Source organism: Centruroides sculpturatus, unplaced genomic scaffold, assembly GCF_000671375.1.
Source record: "Centruroides sculpturatus isolate CEXI.00-Female unplaced genomic scaffold, Cexi_2.0 scaffold172, whole genome shotgun sequence".
NCBI lineage: Eukaryota > Metazoa > Arthropoda > Arachnida > Scorpiones > Buthidae > Centruroides > Centruroides sculpturatus.
Window position 1 is genome coordinate 62,588 of NW_019385305.1, and position 14,453 is coordinate 77,040.

General features: G+C 28.2%; 1 protein-coding gene across 2 annotated transcripts in view; it reads right to left on the reverse strand.

The window, feature by feature from the left end:
* LOC111637413 (serine/threonine-protein phosphatase 2A 56 kDa regulatory subunit epsilon isoform-like) overlaps positions 1–14,453 on the reverse strand; it is a 126,242-nt gene that overhangs the window by 13,634 nt on the left and 98,155 nt on the right. For both annotated transcript variants that reach the window (XM_023382897.1, XM_023382899.1), the window contains exons 5-6: positions 5,909–6,039; positions 1,290–1,349 (exon numbers count right to left, since the gene is read on the reverse strand). In XM_023382897.1, the coding sequence (XP_023238665.1) occupies positions 1,290–1,349; positions 5,909–6,039 (191 nt within the window). The remainder of the gene's footprint in view (positions 1–1,289; positions 1,350–5,908; positions 6,040–14,453) is intronic.

A 14,453-nucleotide genomic window follows, 5' to 3' on the forward strand; every position in this document is an offset into this window, starting at 1 on the left:
AAAATTGTAAAAAAGTAGTGCTTATAGATTCGCCTTGAATAATGGGAAACTTTGATTAATCTGAATTCTACCAAATATAAATTAATATATTTATAAATGACACATTTTTATTTTTCATATAAATACTTGAGCTATAATTTTTTTTTCCTTGTTAAATTTTCTTGTAATGATGCTAAACATGTGAATTCAAATAGTTGAGTAAATATGGAAACAAATTTAATAAAGAGAGAGAAATGCAGATTTTTAATTAATTATATGTTTTCATATTCTTTGTCATTACTATCAATACGTAAAATAAAAATTTCACTTTTAAAATTTATGGATGTGATATCAAGTAACATAATTATGATTTTATGTAAAAATTTTATGGATATGACTAGAAGTGTTATCTATACTTAGTGTGTGACAACAGAAAACATCTCTCAATATCCCACAAAACAAATATTAAGACGTTACGAGCTACAACATTAAAGAAATATAAATCGCTGGTTCAGGAATAATAGAAAAATCTGTAGCATCCAATTTGCCTACTTTGCACTGAAACACTAATTGATTATTATAAAACACTATCACATTATAAACTAAACAGCATCCATAGTTATGCCTATTATGAATGACCCGAACGACCATGGGGTCCGAGGCATGATCGAGACAAAAAATAAGCACCAAACCCTATCACTACGGAGTACACTAATATCTTAGCATGCTACAATTTGATCAACTTACATAAAAAAAATTCAAAACAAAAAAAGGAAACAGTTATGCTTTTACCTGAAAAATTATGAAGATATCTACTAAGGAGCATACAATAGTCATTCAAACATTTCTTTAAATTAACAACAATATTTTAATAACTTAACTTATTAACAAACTTAATTTTAGCTTCATTTGTGAATGAACAAGATTCACCAATGATTCAAAATTATAAAAAAAAAAGTTTTTCAAAAGCAGAGTTTTATCAACAATAAAGCACTACATCTTCTATTCATACATTATTTTTTATTCAAACTGAAAAAAAATTTATTTATATAATGAAGTTTGGCACTGACTGTAAAAATGAAAATTATTTTTAAAATTAACATCAATCAAATTTATGATAAACGAACAAGAATTCTTTGAAAATCCAATATACTCTATATAGATTGGAATCAGTGATCTATCAATAACCATGCAATAACAAGTCATTAACATATGTTAATGACAATTTATGATACTCAAATTTTGTGTTTAAATCTTCATTTTTGAATTTGCTATCAATATAGAAAAATAAAATAATAAATATTTCTCACCTGCCCAATATTTCTAAAAGTTCTCCAACACCATTAAAATGCTCAGTTTCATACACAAACCTAATAAAAGAAAATCAGATTGTCATTTAATTACGTATTTTATTTATTTTTATATTAAATGAATTGTTTCTAAAATTAATTAAAATGAAATAAACTTATAAGCACTATGTTGGACTTTCTTTATTACTAGACTTAGACTTATTACACCGTCATTTGACACAAGACCAGCCTTAGAAAATCACTTCAATTTCACAAATATTCACATTATAAAAAGCTGATGAGGGACTTAAGGTCTGAAATGCATTCTTTTTGGAAACAAAGTGATTTTCTAAGGCTGGTCTTGTGTCGAATGATGGCGTAATAAGTCTAGTAATAAAAAAAAAAAAAGGTTGACAGTGCTTATAAAACAAGTTCATACCAAAACTAGACAAGAAGCATATTATAGTATAGAAATAAACTTATATTTACTTATTTATCAAAAGTATCAAAATTCTATAATTAGTCAGAAAAAACAAATCTTTGAAATAGAGAACTGGTTTTAATTAAAATGGATTTTTGGAGAAGCTTTAATTCTGTCATTTGTTCTTATCTTTTTAACATTTCTTTTATTTGCTATAGTTAAATATGAAATAAATACATTAATTCATTCATTACATGTCTGATAGTCTACTGTGTCTGCTGATTAATATTTTCAATTACTGCAACTGCATTCAACAAATTAAATTATACTTATTTTTTATAATTGTTCTAAAAAATGTAAACATCCTACTAAAAGTAGAATAATAAATATTCATTTGAAATAACATTAACAAGTGAATAATTCATAATTTGTGCCTTACAAAATTTTTTTGCAATTAAATTTAATTTATGATTGTTATAAATATTTAATCTGTCGTGACAAATACATTATAAATTATTCAGTATTATGTAATAAATGTATTAATTTTATTTAAAACTAATGTTGCTAGAGGTCTGATAAGATCTCTGATGGCTAAACAAATATTTTATTAAATAAAAATAAATCCAATTGAATTGCAAAGTTAAATTATTACAGGTTTGCATTAAAATATCAAAGAATACAATAAGACTAGTGTTTCTAATCACTAAACTTGGAAAGCTGAGATGCAAATTTTAAAATGCACAGTTAGCAAATGTGCTGTCATTCTATATTCTCCATGGTCATCTGTAGACAGCGCGAGGAAAATAAATCTTTGAACTGTAAAAATGCTTTTTTGACATCAATAGATGCAAGATAAACATATTTGGTTTTCACTAAAACTCCAGGTTTTGTAACTAAAGAGACTAAGGAATTATATTCTGAATATCCAGATTTTTGCTCAGGGAGAGTATTCTAGTTTCTCTAAAGCAAATCCATCTGACTGGTTTTTGGCATGTTTAAATATTCTCCCACGGTTTCTCAGTAGAGAAACGTGGTTTCCTCAAGATTAGAAACAGAACTGCACAGGAACTTGTATAAACGAATAGTGTAGCATTCCTTTAACACAGTTTCTTATTTCAACAGACTTGAGTTTGACTGCAAACACTGAAGACTTTTTATCAGTTTATCAATGAATTCTCTCTCTCATGAATTAGAAATTTTTGGCAAATAAAAAGAAGCCACTTGAATCCACATGCTCCATTGGGTTATTAGTGTGTTTTGGGAGTAACATGTTGTTGGCCAAAGAAAATTCTGTCCTAATTGCTTCACCTACCTTGGTGATGTGGAAGACCAGGTATGTGAGAGAATTAGTTTTTAATATGTTTCTAAAAACTTTACATTAAAATTACTAGGACATTGTGTTAGTAATTTTAATGTAAAATTTACTAATTACTGTAATTAGTTAAATTTAAAAATACTTTGTCATATCACAATAGAATTGAGGTGGAGCTGGAAAGAAAGAAGCAATCCCCGCACTTGTTAGGCACAGGAGAGGTAATCCTTGTATCTGATGGATGCAGACAAGTCAACTTTGCACTTGCTGCCACAAGAGAGGCAATCCTTGTACCTGCTGGCTATGGGAGAGGTGATCCTTGTATCTGCCAGCCATGAAAGTCATGATCCTTGCAATGGCCAGGTATGGAGAAACAATCTTTGCACTTGCCGACACAAAGAGGTGATGTTTTGTTCATTTTTTTGTGCCTATTTTCTGTTAGGTGTACTCAATGCTGTTTATATTTTTGAACCCTAGGACTAAATTCGTTTAGGCATGCTCAGTTGCATAAGAGAGCACGGACATTGTCAGTTTAACCCCTCTGTATATCAAAAACCTTTCAATCCCTATTTTTTACATTTAAATGGACACTCATTACTGTTTTTCCCCGAAAATAAGACAGTGTCTTATATTAATTTTTGCTCTGAAAGATGCACTAGGTCTTATTTTCAGGGAATATCTTATTTTTTCCATGAAGAAGAATTCACATTTATTATTGAACAAAAAAAATTCCCAAATCGAACTTAGACGAGAGTGACGTATATCCAGTCGTGCTGAACTGTCACCTTTTTATAGCGTCAACATCGGGCTCGATGACCAATTAGTGCTTACTGAACTGTATCACTATGCAAATGTTATGTGGCGTGATTCCTGGCCGACCAATTAGCCATCACCAGCCATAACGTTATGCAAATCTGTGATTCCCAAGCCATAGTTTTATGCAAATCATGCCGTGTGGCTGATTGCTGACCAATCAGTGGCTGTACTTTCAAAAAACCAACAGCCACTTTCAACCATCTGTTGATGACAGTTACAACTAAAAAAACTTTGCTAGGTCTTACTTTCGGGGGAAGGCCTTATATTTAGCAATTCAGAAAAACCTATGATAGGTCTTATTTTCAGAGGATGTCTTATTTTCGGGGAAACACGGTATATTTTTGGATTCCTCATTGCAATTTTGGAAAATGACCAAGTTTTGTCAAAATTGACCCATTAAGTTTTGAGAACAAACTCAACTCTGTAGTGAAGCCCATAGAAGATGTGCTAGCAACTATGAAACATCGCACAACAAAGTTGTGTGATTTGTGTGATATTGCTTTGTTGCGTGTACTTGTGAAATGACCTTATATCTCAAAAGCAAAGTCATGGACCCCCATTTTTTTTATTCCTCATTGCAATTAATGGAAAATGGCAAATTTTAATCAATAGTGATCAAACAGATTTTGAGAACAAACAATTCTATAAGCCTCACAAAAGAGGCTTTTATGACACTGCACCTCTAATATTTTATTTTAAACTTTCATTTACCTACATAATAAAATTTATAAGTAATATAAAGTAAATAAATGCACTAAATAGAATTCAAAACAATAGACATATCTAATACCAGGCAATTATACATCATTAGTAAGATATAATATACAAATAATTATGATTCATAAGAATTAAATTAATGTGATACATCTGCAATATATTATCAAAATATTGTATTATAACAGAATTATTTAAAACTAACTATTCTGTTATAATTCTGTAATAAAGTAATAAGTTTCAATTTAGAACCAATAAATGAATTCAGAGGATTTTAAACAGATTAAATGTCACAAAATCATTTCTATGTAGAATCATAATAAAATGATTAGTTCTAAGTATTTAATTATTATGTTATATTAATATGTTACATTTCACATATAGATTCACATCTTATTGATAATGCGTAGTTGCCCATTGTCCATTGTGTCTATAATGTTAGCCCTTCAATATCTAAATCCACAGATCCATACTACCACCTTTCTGTTTTATCGCTACAGAATTATTAATTGTGACAATCAATAATTCTTCTATAACCTCAACTATTCAAAACTGGATATAACTTAACAAGCACTGCACATACAACCAATATCTAAAAAAGAATCTATAAGAAAGCAAACATTTTCATTCATGTTTAATGGGCATCATCAGGCTAACAGTTAGTCTGACAATGCCTCTTAAACATGGATGAAGATGTTTGCTTTCTTGTAGTTTTTTCTTGCTGGATATTGGTTATTATATGTGCAGTATTTATCTTCTGTAACCTTTAACAAGGCAACTCTAATGTCCAAATATATCACAATTGCCTAGTCTCAGTATACATAAACTTCTCTAGATGAAAACTGCTTTAGACTTTGTCTAGATAAAAAGGCAACTACATTGTATAGTATTTAATTTTACTTTGTCCTTAAAGAAAAATAATTTATCTATATTATTATGGCATAAACAAATATTTGTATTTAGTTTTCCAGTTTAATATGTCAATGCTTGAAAGTTTAAATTTATTTTGAATTAAAATGCAATTGTCATGTGCTACCCAGGTAATGAACAATTTGAATATTGGCATGTTCTAATAATAGATTTTTTGATTTGCCAGAATGAAACTGATCTAAAACAGAATTGTATATTCCGTGTATATAAAAATGCTAATCCATGTCCTTTCATGATGCTTATAACTGTGTAAAGTGATATATTTAGTTAATGATAACCATAGATTTGTATGATTTACTTAAGGTTAGTATGCTTAAATCTTAATTTCATAAGCTGAATAATTAAAAAAAATAATAATAATAATGTAGTCTATTTGATATATTTAAAACTAATTTCTAGAAATAAAATATTAAAAGAATTTCATCAATAAATTTATTAACAAATTACCTTAAGAATATATTATTGATCTGTTTTCTAATAAAAGCTCGAAGACCAAGAAACTTTCCATAAATCCTGTGTAAAACTGTTTTCAGAAAATCTCTCTCTCTTGGATCTTCACTATCAAATAGTTCAAGGAGCTGAAATTAAAATGTTAGTTTTAATAAATCATTTTATAAAATTATTCAAATAAAAAATTAAATTCCAAATTAGTTTTGTAGTTACATCTACTTAATTCTAATCATTTTGTCTTTATAATTAAATAAACAAACAGTTTTTATATATTGGGTTGAGTCATAAGTAATGTCATTTTCTGAGCGTTATTTTCATGCTATAACATAATTTACATAATACAGTAAATTATCCTAACAGCATTCATCCTAAGTACTAACTTTTTAAATTACTTAACAGTTTTAATAATGGTTTTTGACTATTTTTAAAAAGTGAAATTATTATTGTCAATCAAAATGAGCTTATCAAAATATTTAAGTCATGTAACATTATATAATTTTTTAAAAACAACACTACAGTTACAGTGACAAACAATATATGCAATGTGTATGGCAACAATACCTCAAATATCAGAAAATGTCAGCAGTGGTTCAAAAAAATTTAAAGACAAGGAATTTCAATCCCGCAGATGAATCTCATTCTGGACGGCCTTCTGGCTAAGAAAATATTGAAACTGTTGCAGTAGTGGACATTTACTCAAAACTATAAGAAAAATTGTAGAAAAACTTAAGAGTGTCACAATCAACAGCCATGATACCCATCAGTCTTTGGTATACAGAAGATATTCCCACTATAGCCTAATTAGCAGGAAAGATTTCAAAAAAAGAAATCAAGTAAATGTTTAATTATATCAAAAAATTCATAAGAATATCAAATCTGACATATCAAACATTTACAACAAATGTTTGAAGTGGCTTGATGTTATTTGATTATGGCAACATGACACCTGGACAATTTGTCAAGAGAGGAAATACCTCCAGGTGGTCTTTTTTTGGGAAAATGGTCCCTATTTAGGCATTACTAATGTGAAGAAACTCACAGAACTGTATCTTGCCAACAGGTTGGTCATGTAGAAAATTCCACATGACCAACCTGTTGGCAAGATGCAAACCCATGACCAAACTGGTGTTCAGTGATTTTACCCACTTGCCTACTGGTGGACATCTGAAATGGCAATCGCCAACTTCAGTACAGAGAGTATAAAGACAAACCCATTTTATTATACTCTCTCTCGAAGAGTGCTTGTCCTCTTTTAACAGTATCGAATGCTGAAATGATATAGATGGACAGTTCTTTGTTTACACTGGCATCATTTCATATACAATACTCTCTACATATCTTCAGCAAAAGAAGTTGAGTGATGGCAAGTCCAAATTTTCTGCAGGCTGTAGCTCTAGTAATATTTTTATGACCTTAGACTGCTTCAAAAAAATATTCATTTCATCAATTTCTACTATATCCCATCCCCATAAATTTATGGCATGTCAAGCATTAACACCCTGTATACAGGGTGATCCATCTATAATGTCCCTGACAACCTTTAGAATTTCAATGATGTGATTCCCATATTTTTCTTGCTTTTTGATTCTCAATTTAAAAAAATTCAGATATAAACATCTAAACTCAATAATTATATATTGCCAAAATAAAAAAATAAAGCCAAATGATTGCCGGATTATGTCTGGCTATATAACTACATTTAATTAGTAATAGTAATAGTGATATAGCTGAGTATAATCCAACAATTGTTTGGCTTTAATAAAAAAAAATCCAGCAACAAGCTGTGTAACTTTTCTGGCAACACCATTAAAACTGCATGTGATTCTATCTGTTATAATATTTTATTTAAAAACTTTTTATATAATTAATTACAAAAAGCTTAATTTTGAGGGTAGGGATGAATTTCATAAAAACTGTAAATGCCAGTAACAAATAAAATCTTCATTAAATCAGACTCCACTTAAAAAAAAGTTTTATTTATCACATTTGTTCTTTATTACACAACTCCATCTTCCTCCGTACCCCAAATTAACGCTGGGACAGTTTCCATATCAAAACTCCGTAAGCCAAACATGCGGACGCCATCTTTACGGCAAAACCGTGCATTATAAGAAAAAACGAAGAAGCACTAATTACACAGGAAGGCAGTGACTGAATCAATGTTAAAAGCTTTAATTTTTCGGTATTGAGTAACGATTTAGAAGAATATTCTTCCATAGTCGGTAGCAGGCCCTGGATCTTCTCCTGTAGGGATACACACATCCCTACTGTCAAACATAAGCACAGTATTAGCATAATGTGCCTTGCAAAGTATCGACTGCACTTCGCATCCATACCTTCCACGGAACAACACAAATTCCCTCTATCTCCCCCACTCCTCTGACCTTTAACTAATAAAATTTAATGGCATCAATCCACCTAATACACAAAACTCCCTGCAAAATTTCAGAAATTTTCAAACAAAGGTGGAGGAGATATTAAGCTTCAAAGTGAATAAATGAAATCATACTCCACACATACCTATATACATACAGAGAAAAAAACCAAAATTTTTTTAACATTTCTTGATGTTTCAAGGTCCCTCAAGTCCAAAATGACTACACATATGGCACAATATTGGAGGTTTTCATAGTATCTGAATTTATTTTTTATCAACATAATATCTGGGATCTTAAATACTTTCTAGTATTCAAGTATTTGTAGATAGGATTTACCCACCTCCAGTTACTAGTATTAATAAAAAAATTTACTTGACATATTCTTGTCTATTTACTTGATTTTTTATTTCTTTAACAATTTCTTTTCAACACATCATAGTTAAATCTATTTAAATATTATTGCATGAAAAGATATATATTATACAATAGAGATTTACCTTTTTTTAATCAGAAAATATTGCACTTACAAAGAAAAACCACAACATATAAAGCAAAATTACAGAAGAAATTGTACAATATTAATTTTAAATGAACATTTAATCCAATTCATTAAACTGTTAACAAGTGAAATTTGCTTTTACCTAGTTTTAAAAACAAAATAATTTGAGTAAAAAGCTTTCAGAATTACTATAAACAATTTCTTTAACTAGTTTTTGTTTACTTTAAAGTAAAATTTTATCAAAAACGTTTTAATCTATTTATATGTTATCTTATTTTAAGAACAATACTTTTATTATTTTTAGTTTATTTTCTAATCTTCTTAATAAATGATACTCAGTATTGAAGACAGTCCAACATTATTGAATTTTAAAAATTTTTGTAGAAAACAATTCAAATTAAATTAATTTATCCAAATAATAATGGATTAAGCAACAGAAACATCCACAATAAGAACAATATAAATGCATACAGTGTTTTTCTTTACAGATTAATAACAATTTTTATTTTATTTTTTCATCCTAAAAAAAACCAGAAAAAAAAACAAATTTTTTTATTCTCAGAAATTATAAATTTCAATTAAAATAAATCAATGATGTTAATGACAAAAAATTTTATTTTATTATATATTTAACCAGCATTATTATTCTAGAACAATGTGAAAAGTTACTTTCAATATAAAATGTAAAAACCTAGTTGTTAGATATTAAGACAGCTAATACATTTAGTATGCAAGCTATTGTTCTAGAAGTGAAAAAGGTTTTTGTTTTGTAACTGTTTTCAATTGGCATTTGTTCATTCTTTGTTTAAAAAAAAATACTCTTGATGCATTTTTAGTCTCAAGATCCAAAAGAATGGTTTTCTTGCTGACAAAAGAAAAGTTGATTGAGCAAATTTTAAACAGTACAAAAACAACATCAAACTCAATTCAATTCCAAAATGATGTGCTTTTATTTTTTTAATTAAGATAATAATGACACGATGAAAACATTATTAAAATGTGATAAACATACTCAATATATAATAATTTTATATGATATACTAGTTCCTCATTACCTCGTTCATTCAAATATATCACATTAATATTTTGTCTTCCAAATATAAAAGCGCTTTAACCAGTAATGAATAGAAAAATTTATGTTGGTTACATTGCACCGTCTGATAAATTGCTGAGTTGTTTGTTCATTTCCCTATGTGCAAAATATAACGAGGTACTACCATAATAATTTTTTTAGTAATTAGCTTATAACAATCATATTATAAGAATGTATATATAAAGATAATTACAGTAAGACCTTACTTAGATGGAGTTATAAAAAATTGACATACAAACTATAATTAAAGTACTGTACTGAATCCTGCTAAAAGTTTAATACAGATAAAAGTAAACAAAAAAAAATTAAATTAAAAATTCATAAAATACTGTACATGCTTTGCAATATACAGTAATTCAAACTTTCATATAGGGTAATGCATTAATGCTGAATAACAGAACATCAAAGACAGATTACATGTACAGTGAATGCAAGCTATTTGCAATAATAGTTCATTCAAGCAGAAGTTGTGGATTTTAGTCTGCTCTTTCCTTCTAGAACATTTTAAATTATTAAATTTAATTCAAAAATTATTATTATTATTAAAAGTAATATAAGATAATGGCTTACCTGTCTACCTTCACACCAAATTATTAAGCTTTGATAATTAATTGTTAGCCAAACTTTAATATGAAATAATTGGTATTTAATGTTTGATTTATAATAATGTTCAGGTTTATATATATAATATAATTATTATTATTACTAATACATTTAAAATAATAATCCCAATATGCTTTCATATATTTGGTTCTACTGTGAATGGAATAAATAAATATTGTACAACTGTCATAAGTGAATATATTTATAACAATATAGATCTACAAGACTTGTTAATCAAAATTTATAAATCAATATGCTATTTTTCATAATTTTACAAATGTTATCTATAAATTGGCATGATAATCTAATGATAAAAATTCATCAAAATTACTTTAATCATCTATGAATACCAATACTGAATTTGCCTATTTTCTCATTCCTCTATTTTCTATTCAATTAATTTTGTTAAATACAAGTGATCTAGCCTTATATAAAAATAAAGTGATGGTGAGTATTGATGAGCTTACTATAACTTTCAGTGACTATCTTAAAATGAATATTTCTCAGCCTACATATACTTAGAAATTTCCCTCATATTTAAGTACACTTAGAACTGACAAAGTTCTTAATTACTAATGCAGATTCTCTCCAATATTTAAAATTTTGGCATGCAGTTATTTACAATTATTTATTGTTAATAACGATAGTATTTTGTGTTTAAAAAGACAGTTTGCTTTATTTTAAATTCAAATTCTTTATACTTTTAAATTATTTAAAAAATTTCCTTTTATCTGATGTAATTTATACAGCATGTTTGAAAAGTTTCCAACCTACCCATGAAGAGGTCATTACCAGGCTTAAAACATTTCAAATACACCTTGTATATTATGTCAAGTTACAGAAAAGTCTTCAACATACAATAATATGTTAACAGGCCTCAGGAGAGAAAATGGCTTCAAAATAAGCGAGAATAGTAACTCCTAACAAGGAAAAAGTGACTAAACAGTGACAAATAAAATTAGTTGGTCATGATGATATACAGTCGACCCCCCTATAAGATATAGATACATTCCATTCTTTAGGAATCCGATTTCTTACGAATCCTTCCAATCACAACCCGACATGTGTCAAGTTTACGGACTACGGCTGTTTGAAAGATTTTCTTCCATAAAATTAATCGATTCTAGACTAATCCGACTCAACATTTCCAAAATACGTATATATTTTTTGGGATAAATCAGTATAAACTATGCTATAAACAAAAAATTGTAGGATTACTTACCGAGTGTGCACCGCCATTGCTAATGCTTGTTTTCGTCGTGGAGCGTCCCTCCGCGATGAAAACAAGTTATTTTTCTGCGAAAACTTCGTTGAACTTCGGAGACATCATTAATATAAATAATTTTTATCCGTTGAATAAGAAATGTTTCTTTCACAAGAAATGTATAAAATTACACTTAAATTACAAATGTATTAGACTTACGGTAGCTAATTTACATACTGTACAGACGATAGTTAGCGTAAAATCTCCGTAGCGTAACGCCACGCGGCGGAAAAAATATATATAATTATAATAAAGTTACAATAAATTAAGTTAATATATATTTATATATACAGTACCTAATTTATATATAATTAATATATAATTATATGTACAGTACCTAATTTATATATAATTTATATAATACTGTCCAGACGATAGAAATCTCTCCGTAGTTGGCACTATGGACGGTGGGAAAGTAGTTCGGCTGCCCGATGACGTTTGAGATAATTATAGGGGGTTGTTTACTGTTTTTTACGGATACCGGTCACAATTTTTTTGTAGTTTTATAGAAATCGTAATTATAGGGGGGTCAACTGTATATTATTTGTAAGGAGACAACACAGTGTCTAGACATTTGTGTGAATTTCTCGCACAAATATGTGAGAAATCAGTTTCTTGCTTCTGCATAAATGTTGTTGCAATTGTGAATTCTGGTCCAAAAAGTTTGTTTTTGTGTTTTCCCCCTCTACTCACATTTGTATAAATGCAGCCTTACAGCAAATACTCAAATATATGCCAGTCTCTGGCAAAACCAAAATGCAAAAATTCCCATTTCCTTTTCGAGTGCGCTGTACATGAGTCAATTAATCAAAATTAGCAAAAGGGGTCATTAATTATCTTTTGCTCTAGCTGTATATTTTGAACTGTTCTTTATTCAGTTTCTTTATTTTTTGTAGAACATAACTGTAAGCTATTAAGTGCTGGGTCGGTCAGTCAGTTCAGTAATTAAATGCAGGAAGAGTCTATTAGAATATATACGGCATGTCTCGCTTCAAAAAACTTGACAGAAAAATTGCCTTTATATTTACCATTCTTTCTAATAAGTTATCTTCTTAAATTTTGCAATTTTAACCAAAAATTTTAATTTTGCAAATTAAAATTTTTGTTTAAAATTATTANACTGAATAATCAATATTAATTAAGGTGAAGATGATGTTATAAAATCAAATTTACATAATGCATAATTCAGATTATATTAATTAATTAATTAAACATCAACATTAACTACTGCCCAGTACAAAATAAAAATCAGAATTTTTCTTAATATGTGCAACTTCTGAGGCTAAATATTTTGAAAACCTAGCTAATTTCCTTTTTAGTCCTAATTAACCTAATTTTAATACAATTTAAGTATCTTTTGTAGTTATTTTTTATATTGAATTAAAGTTGTCTAGGACTTTTTGATTCCCCTGTACCTCCATGTTTTGGAAAAAGACTTAATATCCTTTATACATTCTCATACCTTACATCATCTACTTTACATCCATACCACACAATAAAAAAAAAAAACTTTTAACTGTCTGTCTGAAGCAACATCTGTTTTAAATTTCTTATTTTAAAATAAAAATGATATTGATGTGTGGCCTTTGTAAACAAATTTGACATCTAAATCATGATTAATAATTAGAATTTGATAAATCATAAGAAACTGCATTAGAGCCTTACCATTTTCAAATTAAAGAATAAATCAAAAGATAATGTCTAAAACTGAGCTTTCAGCTTGCTTTTTCATCAGATAAAGCTTTCTTTAAAATGTGTATAAACTTCATCAAATATGATCAGAATTCTTAATACTGTTTTATACTGTATATGTTTATAGATTATTTAACTCATTTTAAAACAAATAAATTAACATATCTATTAATGAAATATTCAGAGATAATAAAGAGAAATCAAAGATTGCCAGAATACTTCTGATATAATTATACTCCTTGCAGGTTTCAATAAAATTTGAGTTACATCTTTGAATTCACATGTGGAAGGTGGAGATTTTGTATCCAAACAGATCATACAAATTACACAGAATATAAAGTTGTGTTGAGAATACACCAAAACTGCTCAGTTCAGTGAGCCAAATATTTTATAAGAAACATCACTAGCCTAGATCAACTATATAAAACCCATAGACCTTTTGTGAGGTAGGAACCAGAGAATTCTATCTACATTTTCTATCATGTGGTGGAGTTATAGCCCAATTATTTAANATTTTGAGGGTATAGATGAGTTTTATATAAAATTATAAATGCTAATAATGAGTATGATCTTCATGAAGTTTGACTCCATTCGAATTACAACATGTCACACATTTCTATATTTCCACTTCTCGATCTATAACCACCAAAATTCAATAGCATCAATACCCTTTAATCATTACCCCTCCTGAGAGATTAAACAAAATATTAGCCAACACACATGGAATTTTTTTATCCCATTTTTGGATTCAGAAGGTATCAGAACAAATAAGGAGATTTGCAAAAAAAAAATCTTCTCTGAGGATCAAGTTTGACAAGATTCCACTATTTTCCTGTGTTATATACGTAACAAGCTGAGAAAGTAAAACATTACAGAATTTATTAATGAATAATAAATAAAAGCAATCTGTTTGTTATAAAACTATAAATTTATTAAATTGTCCCTTAATAAACAAATTTTATAAAATATTAACTTGAAAAAATTTAATTGGTAATTTTGTCACACTATCATAA